The 14,749-nt window shown below is 42.2% G+C and overlaps 2 protein-coding genes across 3 annotated transcripts in view; both read left to right on the top strand.

Annotated features, from left to right (window-relative positions):
* The window catches only part of LNPEP (leucyl and cystinyl aminopeptidase), a 49,990-nt gene extending 43,769 nt beyond the window's left edge, over positions 1-6,221 (top strand). For both annotated transcript variants that reach the window (XM_054286822.1, XM_054286830.1), the window contains 5 exons: positions 783-967; positions 1,626-1,787; positions 2,614-2,754; positions 3,738-3,819; positions 4,833-6,221. In XM_054286822.1, the coding sequence (XP_054142797.1) occupies positions 783-967; positions 1,626-1,787; positions 2,614-2,754; positions 3,738-3,819; positions 4,833-4,964 (702 nt within the window). In that variant the 3' untranslated portion in view covers positions 4,965-6,221. The remainder of the gene's footprint in view (positions 1-782; positions 968-1,625; positions 1,788-2,613; positions 2,755-3,737; positions 3,820-4,832) is intronic.
* Positions 6,222-11,543: 5,322 nt separating this feature from the next.
* On the top strand, positions 11,544-13,814 carry LOC128945628 (acrosin-like). Its single transcript, XM_054289389.1, has 5 exons — positions 11,544-11,605; positions 11,885-12,097; positions 12,402-12,667; positions 12,951-13,087; positions 13,482-13,814. The coding sequence occupies exons 1-5, from the start codon at positions 11,544-11,546 to the stop codon at positions 13,812-13,814; spliced, it is 1,011 nt and encodes a 336-aa protein (XP_054145364.1).
* The last annotated feature ends 935 nt before the right edge of the window (positions 13,815-14,749 follow it).

Below are 14,749 nucleotides of genomic sequence, written 5' to 3'. Positions count from 1 at the left end.
TCATTTCTCTGTATACCTTCTTATTATGAAGCTTCTTGTCCATATTCATCTACTGGTTTAAAATGACCTTTGCTGCTTTGCAGTATAAAACATCAGTAAAGTGATTTAGTCTATAAGAAAATTATTAGGTAAAATAACAGACATTTTTTCTTTATGCTAGGAAGGGATAATTCATGAGCGCTTAAGGAAACATAAGGAAAAAAGCAGTGTTTTAATTTACCCAAAGTTGTTAAGAATCTGCTATAAACAGCCCAAGCTCTGGGTTGCAATGCAGTGTCTATGCAGTTTTATTTAAGTTCAAAATTTTCAGCTGAAATATGGTGGGTGATCACACATCTGGCTGTGGTTTTGGCAAGCTACAGAACTACAAAACTGAAGGGTGTTTGGCTATAGACATGTAAAAGTTGTTTCTTTGTCCTAAATGAAGGAGTATTTACTGTGACTTGGTGAAGTTAAAAGCAGTTGAACATACAGAAGTTGTAGTGCTTGTGATTGTAAGCTGATTACAGGAGGCTCAGAGAGGAGTCTTCAGTTTCCATGTGCAGTTTAACATGTAATCTGGCCCATCTTTCAGATTTATGTGATATCTGATACTCATTCCTACAGTTAAGAAATAGCATGTGTAAGTTGTAATATATAGATGAGAAACTACCATATTTAGCTTCCACAGTTCAAAAGCTCAACCTTTTAATTTTTATTTTTTCTTACTTTAAACTAATTTTCTATATAGAAAATCCTCTTGGAAGGGATTAGCTATTGCTAGTAACTTTTTCCTCCTTTAGCGTAGGATAGAGCACTTGCTTGGAGATAAAATGGATCAACAGTACTGGACAGATGATGGGACCCTGTCTGAACGAGAGCTCCGGTCAACACTGCTGGCTTTTGCCTGCACCCATGATATAAGAAACTGTAGAACAACTGCCGCTAGAATGTTTGAGACTTGGATGAAGTCTAATGGAACAGTAAGGTACCACAAAAACTGAGCTTCTACTTCTTTTTCCCATCTTCTTTCTTGTTACATTGCCACCATTGTACTTGGGAAAAGCACCCCAACAGCAAACAGAACAATCAAAAAAAACCCCACCACACCACTACAACCGACTTAGTATTGATAAAGAATGTGATTCTGTCTTTAACTGTTCCATGTGTAGAAGTAATAGCTGTTTCACAATGAGAGAGTGACTGTGCCAGACTTGTCTCCATTCTCATTTAGTTTTAGCTGCAAAACCAGCCATAAATATTTTTTCATCTGCATTTCCTGAGCTGCATGCTGAAAGAACATTACCTAGTGGCAAAGCCAAAGCACACATTTTTATCATGCAGAATTCCTTCTGCTGTGGATCCATGTGCATTTTTAACTGTAGAAAATTCTCAATTTTGTGTACAATTTACTTTGTTTTCATGTGGCGAAATGATTTGCTTTTTCCTAGTGACTGAAAGTATTAGATTGGCATGAATTCAGTAATGCCAAATCTTAACAATTGCTACAGAATCAAATTGCTCCAAAGAGAGGCATCTCCTTCAAGTTAATATTTTAATTTTGTAACTTCTTTCTTCTTTCCTCAGGTGAGCATTTTTGTACCCCCTATGTTTATTTGTTTTGTTGTTTTTGTTTTTCCCTGTAGTCTGCCTAGTGATGTTATGAAAGCCATATTTGCAGTTGGTGCCAAGTCTGATGATGGCTGGGAATTCCTCCTGAAGATGTATTTCTCTTCAGTTTCTGAAGCAGAGAAAAGCAAAATGATTGAAGCCTTGGCCAGCACAGAAGATGCCAGAAAGCTGATCTGGTATGAAGGAGCCAAAAAGTTGTATGCTGTGTAAATTAAAAGTGATAAAATCTTCCAGGAAAAATGCATTTCCTTTTTTCTATTGTTGAAAAAATTTCTGATTGCTAAAGAAGATCCATCCAAATGTTTTGCACAGGCTTCCATGCACACAAAGAACCTTGTATTTTTCACTTAAAAATAACTTATGTAACAGAGCAACACAAAAAAACAAATTCTGAATATGCATAAAGAGAAGAGAATTTAACTTACAGGCTTTGCACTACTGGTAACACAGAATTTCAGATTTTGCAGTGCAGGTAGCAAAATTGCAGACTGCTCTATAGAGCCTTAAAAGATTGATAAATATTTATAATCAAAATAATAACTAGTTGAGGTATATTTGTTGTTTGGGGTTTTTTGCTCTTCCTTTTTCCATTTCTTTATTTGGGTGAAAATTTGACTTTACATTATGTTCCTCTCTGTAGACTAAATCTTAATACTGCATGGACAATGCAGACTTGTCTGCTAATTTCATCTTCAGCTTCCCTCTCTTACATCTTCAATGTTTTGTTTTTCTTTTACAAGTTATTAGAATTTACTTCATCTTTGCCAAGCCCAGTGAAAATTCAGGTACTTGCTAAGGTCATTCTGACTTCTGGAAATTAAATCTTAAGTAAATAGAGTTGTTGTAATAAAATGTAACATTGATTTCTTCCAGGTGCTAGAATTTCCTTGCTTGATGTGTTATATCATTTTTTCCATCTAATTGAGGACTTTTAGGAAACCCATGTGAACATAGGAATCATGGGGATTTTTCCTGTCTCTTTGCATATGCTTTGTCTCCTAGGCTAATGCAGAACAGTCTTGAAGGAGAAATCATCAGGTCACAGGAGCTTTCACATATCATATCAACCGTTAGCCAGAGTTTGCCTGGATATTTGCTGGCCTGGGACTTCGTCAAAGAGAACTGGGAAAAGCTTACACGAAAGTAAGGCTTTTCATGCAGCTGAAACTTTCAACCTCACAGTGGCAAAAGCACATGTTTCTTTGTTTCAAACAAGACCATAAATATGAGTGTTCATATAAGAATATTCATATTAAAATTCTAAATCATGTTTTAAAATCAGAGTTTGCAAATATAACTTGCTACATTAAATTTGAACTCTCAACCATCATCCTAGAGCCTCACAGTAATTCTGAACAATCTTGATCCTAATTTCTCTTGAAAGGTTGCTGTCTCTAAAATGATTGGTTCAGTTGAAAGATATTTATGTGGATCAAACAGATTCAAATGGATTCCAGGGAAATAATTCAGCATTTATATTTTCTGAATTGCCACTCCTAAAACCAAGTAACCAAAATATCCCACTTGCTTCAGAAATATGTTGTCTTTCACTGTCCTTGAAGGATACCCAGCAGGAAAGCTGGCCCCCCAAGTCTTCAGAAAGCCAACAATACTAGAAACGTCCGTTTCTAAATCCCAGATTTGATTTTAAATAGTTTCATTCTGATTGAAAAGTTTCTCCTCTGTGAAAACTTCTGCTCTAGCAAGCTCTTTATAACCAATATTACAGTTATTTCACTTGAAGGAAAACCTGGTTGCAAATTCAATTCTGGTAGAGCTTTAGAACATATACATACCACAGATACAGATCTTGATATTCACTGTGTGGTGTCCTCAGTTCTTTACTATTTGATCTGTTATTGATAGAAGTTTGAAAATTTTCCATGGCTCTTGCTCTGATGTTACATTTTAGAGGGAATAGGGAGCTAGAGGCTTGTATTTCTAAGAACATTTATTTCTTTTGAAAAATAAGGTATGTAATTGTAATGTAAGGTATTGTATTTAGGTGCTTTTAATATTTTCGAACTACTAAACAAAAAAGTAGAAAAAGTAGAAAAGAATGCATGCATAAGCCAAAACTGCATCCTAAAGTGTCTCCTGGCTGAAAATATTTGTTTGTCTTACAGGTTTCACCTAGGCTCATATACTATCCAGAATATCATTACCTGGTCAGCTTCTCAGTTTGCAACAAAGGCACATCTGCTTGAGGTTGGTGGCACAATCTACCAGAAAGGGTTATTTTCTAGTGCCAATGCTGTTTTCATTTAGTTGAAGGATGAGGAAAACACATGTTCGCATTTTATTTATATCCTTGACATACTGTTGAGAGTACGTATATCAGTTTCTTTCCCTATCAGTTGCTTTCCCTATTTCACATATGGTAAATATATGCATAGACACTGGGAGATTATATACTGAGTCTGTGACAGAGTTGCATTACAGAGTTGAACCCAGTTATTGGTTTATACTGCTCTATTTTCCTGTACACTGGAACACACTGTCTCACAAAGTAATGACTTGATCTGTATGTAATTTTGGTCTAGATTTTGTAGACAAGATTTGCTTTCTGTATCTCTGAAATGTGATACTGTGCCATAAAAACTGCTTTTTGCTGTTTTTTTCCATCATCAATCCCAAAGAGTTATTGTGGAAGTTGAGAATCAGTCAGGAGTTGTTTAATAGCTTTCAGAAAGCTCTGTTGTCTTCCCTAAGAAGGCCTTGAAGTTAATGTATCAAGAATTGTTTATGGTTTAGTCTAATGTTTTCATTCAGATAATTTGGTAGAGGTTGGTGTTAATGGTTTGATCCATAATATTTTAGGTGTTAGCATTGATAGTTATAATGATGATTGGGTGTGGGGGCTGTTCCAGAATGCTGGAGAGGGTTGCTTGCAACAACCAATTCTTTGTCACAGAATAGCACTCCTTTTTCAGAACTCTGCATACTTTCTGTTGGCTTTGTGATATGGTAAATGAATATCTGTTTATTGATGAAATGACATATTGAAACCAAATGATTTATTGGTGCTGTATGTGTGAAAAATGCTTTCCTTGCATTTTGGGAAATCCTTTGAGAGGTTTGCTTACTGCATAGATACAAACAATTCTCAAAAACAGATTTGCTGCAACATGTCTGTATAGCCTTTGCTGCAGAACTTATTTATCTGGCTAATATTGATTTTAATTAAGATTTTTTTTTCTTTCTTTATTCTTGCTATGCAGGTCAAGTCATTTTTTGAGTCAAAATCAGAAGAGAGTTCTCAACTGCATTGTGTAAAAGAGGCAATTGACACAATTCAACTCAATATCCAGTGGATGGAGAGAAACTTGGCAAAGCTACAAGAACTGCTGTAGTGCATATAATACTGTGCTGTGTCAGCCATTTAGGAGCTCTGTGAGCAGTTATTGTGTTTCATTTGCAAAAGCCAGGGTGAAACGAGGATCACTGCAACATTGCACTATTAAGGAATCTAGATCGCTCAGGGCATGTCTCAGATAAATTTTTATTTTCCTTGAAGCATTTTGAGCAATATATAAGTACTTACCCTAAAACTGTTTTCATCTGTTGACCAAACATCTGCACAAATGATTAAATATAATTTTGTATGTGAAACTTATGCTCTTTCCTTTGAAGTTGTGTTATAGTTTCTTGGCAGAGGGTTAATACTGACAGGTAAGAAAGAAAGAGTTACCGTGACTTCTTTGCAGGCTGCTCCATTGAGCAGTGGATTTTTTCCTAATGCAAAACTGTATGTGGTTTCCACATTTGTAGATATAGAAGCTGTTGTGAAACAGAATTATATTTCAGATATGTAAGTAGTACTGAATGTTATAAAGTTTAAGAGGTGAAATAAATACAATTCCAATTCAATTTAAGTTTGGATTTTTTATTTTCATGGTGTTCTTTAGGAATTACACACTAAAAAAAATCTTATAATATACAATTTGATATGTAAAAGTGGCTGGATGGTACTATGGAAAAGAAGAAACAGCAAAGCCAAGCATTTTAGAGATAAGATTTCCAGAAACCGTGGTGTGGCTTTGGAACTTGTACTCTGAATTGATCAGATAGTTTTGAGAATCTCATCATTAATTGTTGAACTTTAACTGATTTTGCAGTATTGGTCTCTGACCAGCTGCACAGAGTTGTATTTTTTCAGGTTAGTTCATCTGTTAGACTGATACTGATTTGTGCCCTTTTCACTACTGACTTTCAATTTCACCACTTGATGCAGAGCATTTGCGGTTGATAGATCAGTCAGTCACTTCATTTTTGTAAGCTTCTGGTCTTTCATTGCCTGATAACTTGGAAATCACAGTGTAATTTGTCATCATTGTTCTCTCTTCATGGCCTTAGTTTTAGGGAAGCTTCTAATTTAGATCCTAACGATTTGTTTCTCCACTATTGTAAAAAATCTTGCGAGACAAATCCTCAAAATCATTTAAAGAATAGGAGCTAAAACCCTAATGTGCAACACTATAAAGATGCAATACCTGCAGTGCAATCTGTGTCGTTCAGAAGTGGTGAAAAAAGCCATTTTGGAGTTACAGTGTATATATATACTCAATGCATGCAAGAATAAACATACTTTTTATCTTTTCATTTCACTACCATTGTATCTTTTGTGGTTTCATGCTAGCCGATTTTTAACTGTTAAATTATGGAATGAGAATTGCAATTAAGTACATTCTTGGAATTTTTATACTCCGTGTGTTATTTCTTTGATTCCTTCTGTATTTTAAATCTTTCAAATTCTACAGAAATGCTATTTCCATCTTTGAATATTTGTGTATATTATGTGTGTGTTTGTATGTATATGTACATATATATGCCATCTTTTTCTTCCTAGTCACTTCTTAAATTAAATTAGAAGTCAGTTGTAAACTTCCACTTTTCTATCTCTGCTGCCCCCTCACATGTGTTTTATTTCATTCCTGGCCACAGTATTGAGTCTTTAAAAATTTAAAATCAAAACTGTGGAAGAGGATCCCATCTTCCTCCTGATTTCTGCGCTGGAATTCTAAAAATTGTCACTATTCTATTAAAATGCTTTAGTGACAACTATGAAGCAATAACATGGAGCTGAGTTTCAGACAAGAAAGTGTACAAATAAAATCTGGAAAGTTGGGGAGGTTTTTTCATTTTACCATTTGTAGCATATGCATACTTTTGTTATGTCAGTTGTAGAGGTTTTAAAATGGTTTTTCTGTTAGGGAGTCTCCAGCCCTATTAATAAGTTGTATTGGAGTCAGTTCCTCCTTCCATGAGAAATGCTTAAGTACAATTCTCCTTTTTTGAGTGTATTGGGAATTGATGAAGACTGAAATATCAAAGGGCTGGTGCAAGGCAGACTGCCTTTGCTGTCACAGTTCCTGTTGGATATGGCTTAGGGCAGGGTGAGGGTCAGGAAAAGGGTGAGATGTCAGTGCAGGACAGAGAGCAGAAACCCAGTGTTGGGAGCACTGGGAAAAAGCCTCCAAGGGAAGGTGAGGACTGCCACTCCACCCTGAGAGCCAGAGAGAGTTGGATGTCCCATTAGCTGGATTCTGGTTAGAGGTAGTGTGAGTAAGGCTAATAAAGCTTAGCCAGAGGTGCAGTTCAAAAACTTGAACTGTTCAAGGTAACCCAGGTAATGCAGGATTATGGAATTCTCAGTATAGATAAGTAGTACTTAGTAAGTGAGATTACCACATGTAGGACACCCCCTATTAGGGGCTGTACAAAATGCAGACTAATAGCTGAAGTGTAGTAAGCAAATGTTTCCTTAGATGCCTTAGGAATTTACTTAATGAGCCAGCCTTAGCAATGCTAGAGGGATAACTACAGAATTTGAAGATCCAGCAGGACTTCCAAAAAAGGATGTGGCATTGGGGCACGGTTGATTTGGGAGAGAAGGGTTGTGTGACAAACCAAGCTTGGCCACTCCCAGAGGAATGTGGCTTGCACATTACCTTCAGTGCCTTTGATACTATTGACACAGCAGCCCCCTTTCATTAGTGGTGCAGCTCCTCAACTCAGAGGCTGTGCAAGGACAGAGAGGCCTCACAGGGCTTGATCCTGCACTTGATACTGTCTTTTACTTCCTCTTCAGCTCCATATCTCCAACTCCATTGCTAAATTTCAGTGGTGGCAAGAGCAGAGAGCTGCTTAGATCAGCAAGCACCTGCAGCTGCAGAAAGTGTTTCAGAGAGCAGAAGGCAGAGCCCAAGGATACTGCCATTGTGGGCACTTCTCTCCCATCACAGCCAGCAGCAGGGATTTACCTTCCCATTTCTTTCCACTCAGCATCTTCAGCCTCTCTCATACAGCTTTCATCCAGCTCAGAGAACAAGTCATGAGGGATGTGCTGCTCATCCTACTTGGTCCTGAGGATGAACTGTACCCACTGGAATGGGGTGCCTGGGGACAGAAGACAAAGCTCCATCCTGTTACTGTGGCTATTGTGCTCACATTCAAAGTGGGCAGCAGATGTGCACCAGTTCAGCTATTATTACTGGGCTAGGTCCTTACCCCTAGGTCTGTGCAGGTTTGCCCAGAGCCATGGAGGAGAAACATCTGTTTCATCTCTGCATAAGGATAGATTGCTTTCTTCCCCACACTTCCATTTTTAAAGGCAGGATCCCTCTAAGGAAGCTGTGTTTAGCTAAAATACGTGCTTAAACTTCCCTAAATGTAAAAAAAAAGTCTGGGAAAAGGTCATCTTGCTAAACAACACCACTTGTCCCTCACAAGAACAACTAGCCACATGGACCTGCCTGCAGAAGGTCCCCACATAGCCCCCAGGAGATTAGTGAGTGATCTGGATTGTTGCAGTCGTCCTGCTCTGTTGGAGCAAATGCCTCATCTTTCTGATGCTTTCAGCTGTGGGGTTCATGATGCCAGTGGTTGTGCCTGATCAGTGGTATCTGCACATCCTTGCACAGGATTCAGAGGTCTGCAAAAAAGTGGCATCTGTCTCGATACTGGGGAGCCAGCTGATGCAGAAACCGCCGTTAAATCAGTGCATCCATCCAAGGAAGAAATACCAACTTCTCTTGATTTCATATTCATTGTATCCCTTAATGGTGCAGTCCTGTCCTTTCTTTGAAGTCCAGTTTGCTCCAGCTTTGCAACAAGCGCAGGCAGCAAGTGTTCCTGAAATTAAACCTCTTCTCAAATTTCAGCTTTGGCTGAACAACTCCAATTTGTTCATGACTCATTAAATAAAAAACTCAGGTTTTTTTTAAAAATCTTTGCATGGCACAAAGTGACAAGATCAAATCAGCCCCATGATGATCAGCTCAAGAATAAAAAAAAAAAATCACAGAACAATGTCTGCACCCCATCACATCATTCTTCTGACCTCTCCAAGTTAGGAGCAGCCTCTGTGAGAAATCCACCTATGAGCTGTCCAGCCCTGTGGTGAAGGCTCACACTAGAGCTTCTGGGGAGGCTTTCTCCCTTGGTTTAAAAGCTCTAATATTTTTTAAAGACTGTGGAAATAACTGTTTATTAATGTAGCATCACAGCGTATTTTGCTGCACATGCTGTAACACTGTGCAGCAGGTGTAGGGACTTTGTGCAATGGACAGACCCACAACACTGATGGCCCTTCTACTGATGGCCCTTAGCAGACATCCCTTTCTGACTTCTCATACTGAGTACTGACAGCATTGCTCATCATTCCCCAGTTAGTTGCTGCCTCTTCATCTGTATAGCAGGGGGAAGGTACAAGCTGGGGCTGGGGATGTACAGCTCTCTTATGTCCTCCCAGGCATCATCCACTCCTGCCTCCATGCAATCCATAACCATAACGTGCAATCCACACCTCGGCATGGCTTCTCCATGCGCCGTTCTAAAAACACAGGCTTGTAGTTTTTCCCATACCCATATAAAACACCCTGTACTACCGCCTATGTTGAATGCAGTAGTAGCCTGAAAGTATTTATTACAGAGGGAGAGCCTGAGAGTTTCAGACCAAAAATAAATTTCCTGCCCTGTTCCTAAGGGGAAAAAAAACCCCAGGGGAGCAGGGGAGGAGGGGGAATTTCCAAGCTGGGGGAAATATCAAAGCAAAACCAAAACCCTGCAGTTTTGACCACAGCAACTTTCAATGTGCAAAGATAACAGCTGCAGACCTCCTTAAATCACACTTGGCCATGGGATGTGGCCATGAACAACAAAGGTCCTCAAGAACCTGTAAGGGTGAAATTTGTGAAATGTACCACATGATGTTCAGGCTTCCCTTGGTTCAAACACGTTTTCCAGGGAAAACCTTTATCCTATTTTTCTCTTTTTTCTCCTTTTTTCTCTGTATCTTTTTTTTTTCTCTTTTTTCTCTCTTTTCTCTTTCATTTTTCCCCCTCTTTTTCTCCCTTTCCTTTGCAAAAGCCAAAGGTATCAAACTCATGCTCACTTTGCCCAAAATACCACTGTTGGCATGGCATGAAGAGCATTTCTGCCTTGAAAGCCAAAGAAATGCAGCAACAAACTGAAATAAATATTTTTGTTTCCTTTTTCCCCTGTAACCAAGGCAGGGGAAGGGCTTTGTCAGATTTACTGAGTTCAAAGACACAAAAGCCCAGCCTCATCTCGGGCTTAAGTCAAACTGCAGCTTGAAGGCAGGCAGCCTGGAGCCTAAGGCATGCTGGGGAGGGATTGATGGCCTGCAATTCAGACTGCAGTGGACCACAACCCTTTCCTTCTGGGGCCTGCTGATCCAAAGGTTGCCTCAGTGGCAAAGGCCCACTGTGTCCTGCCCACACTCCTCCTCCACATGTGTGTAATGGGCCAATGGTGACTTAGTTGCTGTAGAAATAAAGTGGCCTATTTTCACAGATAGCCATGTGTGCAGTCCCACTCATTCTCCTGTATGAGCCAAGGCCTCCCTGAGCTGGGATTTGCAAAATGCAGCTGTGGGCAGGCAAGTCATGCCCAAAGGGAAAGGGTCCCTCCAAAGGGCAAGGGTGCAGTGTAATAAGGGAATGCAGATCCTAGGGGTTTTCAGGTCTTGGAGACAGCAGCTGGAAATGCAGTGTCTTAGGCTTCTGACATCTGATCCTTCTGTGTGTGTGCTGTGCAGCACACCAGGGAACTTGAAACTGGACTCTGGCTATCTGGGCAGGAACCTTCCATCTTTTTGGTCCTCCCTGAACTTCACCAAAGAAAGCTAAGAAAATTGGAGTTTGGTAATCAAAGAGAGGAATTTGTTGGCAGTAACTGAAATGGCCTCTGCTGTACCTCTTGAAATAGAGGTAAGCTGTTCAGCAGTCCAATGGAAACAACTAAATGAACAGGCTCAATTGTAAAGGTGCTCTGGCTTCTTGAAGGAAAATGACTTTTAATTAGAATTCTTCACAGTTAGGTTCTAAACAATCCCAAAAGAGTTTAGGCATTGAGACTTTCTTTTCCTTGAGGCCTCAAGTTGCATTTGTTTAGTTGATTTTTCTGTCTCAAGTAAAGCAAATGAAAACAATTTCACAAATTGTTTTTAAAAATCCAAATGTGTGTTGCTTTTAATTGTTGTTGCTGCAAATTCTGCAGGATTTTTGGATGACAAGTAAAATCTTGTATCATTGTCACAGTGCTGGCACAGGTTGCCTGCCCAAAGAAGCTATGGATGCCCCATTCCTGTTACCATTTGAGGCCAGCTTGGATAGGACTCTGAGCAGCCTGGTGTAGTGGAAGGCATCCATGTGCATGGCTGGGGTTTGAAACTAGTGGATCCTTAAGGTACTTTCCAATCCAGACCTTTCTGTTGTTCTACGTTGCCCTTCCCCCCACCGCCTCCAGAGGCCAGCACCATGCGCAGAACATGGAACCAGTCCCTCTGTGACATCAGCTCCGGGGCCAAGGGCACTGCGGCTGTGCCAGTTCTGTGGGCACTGCGTTGGCAGCAGCACTGGAGGTGACAAGACCTCTCTCCTTGCAGCTGACTTGTGTGTCTGACCACAATGATTCTGCTGTGCGTCCTCATCCTACTGGCTCTGTGCGGGCCTGCCCATGGCACCTGTGGGTAAGTAGCGCCAGGCTTGACCTGAGGAGACCCAGGCAAAGGCTGAGGGGGCTCCCTCAGGATGCCTGCTTGTCACCAGTGGCCATACCAGTTTCCAAAACCCTGGGCAGAAGCCTCAGTTTATCACCAGCGCCCAGGCTGCTGGCACCGCTTGTCTACAGGGCTCAAGCAGAAACAGGCCGACATATGCCCAGGCCCACCCACCTCTGGCCCTGCTGGCTTTGCAACCAAACCTTGTGCAAGCCTTCTCACAGGACGGTAATGACTTTCTGCTTACAGAGACACCTGTGGTCTCCGCCCCATGGGTAGTACCCTCGGCTCTACACGCGTTGTGGGCGGCTCAGATGTCCTGCCAGGGACTGGGGCCTGGGCAGGAATTGCCAGTGTCCGTTGCTACTGGAACCCACCTGTGTCCATACATGTCTGTGGAGGGACTCTCATCAGCTCACAGTGGCTCCTCACAGCTGCCCACTGCTTTATCAACCGTACCAAGTAAGGAGGACCAGGGTACAGGGATATCCCCACACCATCAGTGCATGCTATTCCCATCCCATTTCCTTGCAGTGTGCCTAGCACCAGGCCATTGCAGGGCCCGGCTGAGAGACTGCTCAGGCAGAAGAGTGGGCTCATGCCACTGCTTCCTAGCAGCCTCCAGCTTAACATATCTTGTGTCTACTTTCACTGTCTGTAGTTCTGTCTTTCCTCTCTGCCTCAGGAAGCAGAAGGCAGGGAAGTGCTGGGCTGTCACAGCACATGATTCTACATCCCCTCACCCCTCTCTCCATCTGCCTTCCAGCCCCCTCAGCGAGTGGGCCATTGTGCTTGGGGCCACCTCATTGGCCCAAACAAGCCCTGATGTGGAAGTACGCCGGATTAAGCGACTGATCATGCACGAAGACTACGTTCCTAATCTTGAGTTCCATGACATGGCCTTGATTGAATTGGACAGGCCAGTCCGGTGCAGGTCCAACATTCAGACCGCCTGCCTGCCTGCACCTTCGGTGAAATTGTCAAACATGAACAACTGCTACGTTGCTGGCTGGGGTGACAGAATTGTAAAATGTGAGTTCCCATAAAGAACCTGTGCCCTGAGGGCATGGCTGGCACAGCAGGGAGGGATGGCTGGGGCTTCCTGACAGCAGAGGCCAAAATGAGAGTTGGGCTGTGGGACATATGCCTCTGGAGAGATGGGCCTGACCTGCTGCCCAACGCCAGACAGCAGTGACACAGCACTCCAACAGCTCTCTAGAGGCAGAACCAAGCCGTAGGGAACGATTTCAACACACAGGCCAGGAGAATGGAGGGCAAGGAGCTGCTGGGAACTCATTCCTTTCTCTGCTCACAGCATCAGGTAGAGATATCCTGCAGCAGGCCAAGGTTCAATACATCAATAACCAGCTATGCAACAGTAGCGAGTGGCTCAGTGGGTACATCTTCGACTTCAACGTGTGTGCTGGTCAGGGCGGTGTTGGCACCTGCCAGGTAGGAGCATGCTATAGTCCCCCAGTCCCAGCAGTGTGGGCAGCCCCATCACACCACCCAAGCACAACCTAGCACCTGCTTTCCCTGACCAGTTGCTCTCCCAGCCCCAGCTCTGCACCACCAGTGGAGCTTCTGTCCTCTTTCCCATCCATGGGTCCTTGCTCAGTGAGGGTCCAGAACCCTGAAACATCCAAGCACAGGGGAGACAGAAATCCCCATTACAGGGGGCCCCCATCCTGCTCCCCAAGGGAGTCAAGGTTCTGCAGGTCCCACCACTTGAGCAGAGCCTTGCTCTGCCAGGAATGCAGTTCTGGCAGGGGCTGGGAGAGTAAAGGAGCCAACTCTGCTTTCAGGGGCATGCAAAAGCACCTTAATCCTCTCTGCTCTGCTACAGGGTGACAGTGGGGGGCCTCTTGTCTGTGAAGACAAGCGCGTTGGCGTCTTCTGGCAAATTGGTGTGACCAGCTGGGGAATAGGCTGTGCCAGACCCAAACGGCCTACAGTCTTCGGCTCCACTCAGTACTACTACAACTGGATCTGGAAAATGTCGGGAAGGAAGCCAGTTACTCCAGCAGTTACTCCAGCGCCAGCGCCAACCTACACCGCAGCCCCCCAGCCGACAGTTACAGAGCCAGCACAACCCTGTCCATTTCCACGTGAAAAGCTGAAGCAATTCTTTATTATGCTGAAGGATATCTTGCAGTACCTAAAGGGAAAACTGTTCTGAACTGCAGAATGGATCACCTGCAGTTCAGGCTATAGTGGACCACAACCCTTTCTGTCAGAGTTATATTAATTTGAATTTCATTAAACTGAATTAATAAATGTTAAATTGTAAGCAAAAAAAAAGGATACCTGTATTTTCTGCTCTGAGAATACTCTCCATCCAAATTTTATAAAATCCTACTGGCTTGATCATTTCCCAACAGCCCTTAACTCAGGGAACCCTTCACCCTCATCTAGGAGAATAGGATTTCACACTCCCTTCTGTACAGATCAATGCCTTCCCTACAGATATAAATATATCTACAGTGGAAAAGTAGCATCTGCCACCTTAAGTCTGCAACTACAAGTGCAAGAAACACAACACTAGGGAAACAAGAGAAAGGGAAAAAAATGGTGCAGATGGTGCCCTGTCATTAAGAACGTGAAGTCCTCCTCTCCCCTAAGGATTATTTTTGTCCCCATCAGATAGTAACTGGGCTTTTTAACCAATGTAGAAACCTAAGCAGTAAAGAGCGAATGCATTGCTATGCCCTAAACACCAACAGCCATGAAGCGGGCAAGTTATAACAAAATGTACCTGGAAAGGGGAGCTGTATGAAGGTAAGGCAGCACCATTCTTGAGCTGAATTTCCTGTTCGAGTCCATGGTGACCACACAACATAAAGAACAGCTTAAGTGCAGGAGAGGGGTTAAGGAGCAAGCAAGACCAATAGAGGGAGAATCAAGACCACCAAAAAACCCACAAAGCCCCTCAGCCCATTTCCAGAAAAGTTCAGAATACTGGGCTGCACATGCTACCTCATTTGTATGAAGAGTGAGGAACCTAATCCCAGAATGGGGAAAACTTATCTATAGTTATCTATATAAAACTTCTCCATATAACTAACTTCTCCATATAACTTTCACCAGAGAGGCTGGGTGGCATTCTCTCAGGAC

This window comes from Melozone crissalis, unplaced genomic scaffold, assembly GCF_028551555.1.
Source record: "Melozone crissalis strain CALT ecotype California unplaced genomic scaffold, PUWL_Pcris_2 ptg000005l_1, whole genome shotgun sequence".
Lineage (NCBI taxonomy): Eukaryota > Metazoa > Chordata > Aves > Passeriformes > Passerellidae > Melozone > Melozone crissalis.
This window is presented reverse-complemented; position numbering and strand designations above follow the sequence as displayed.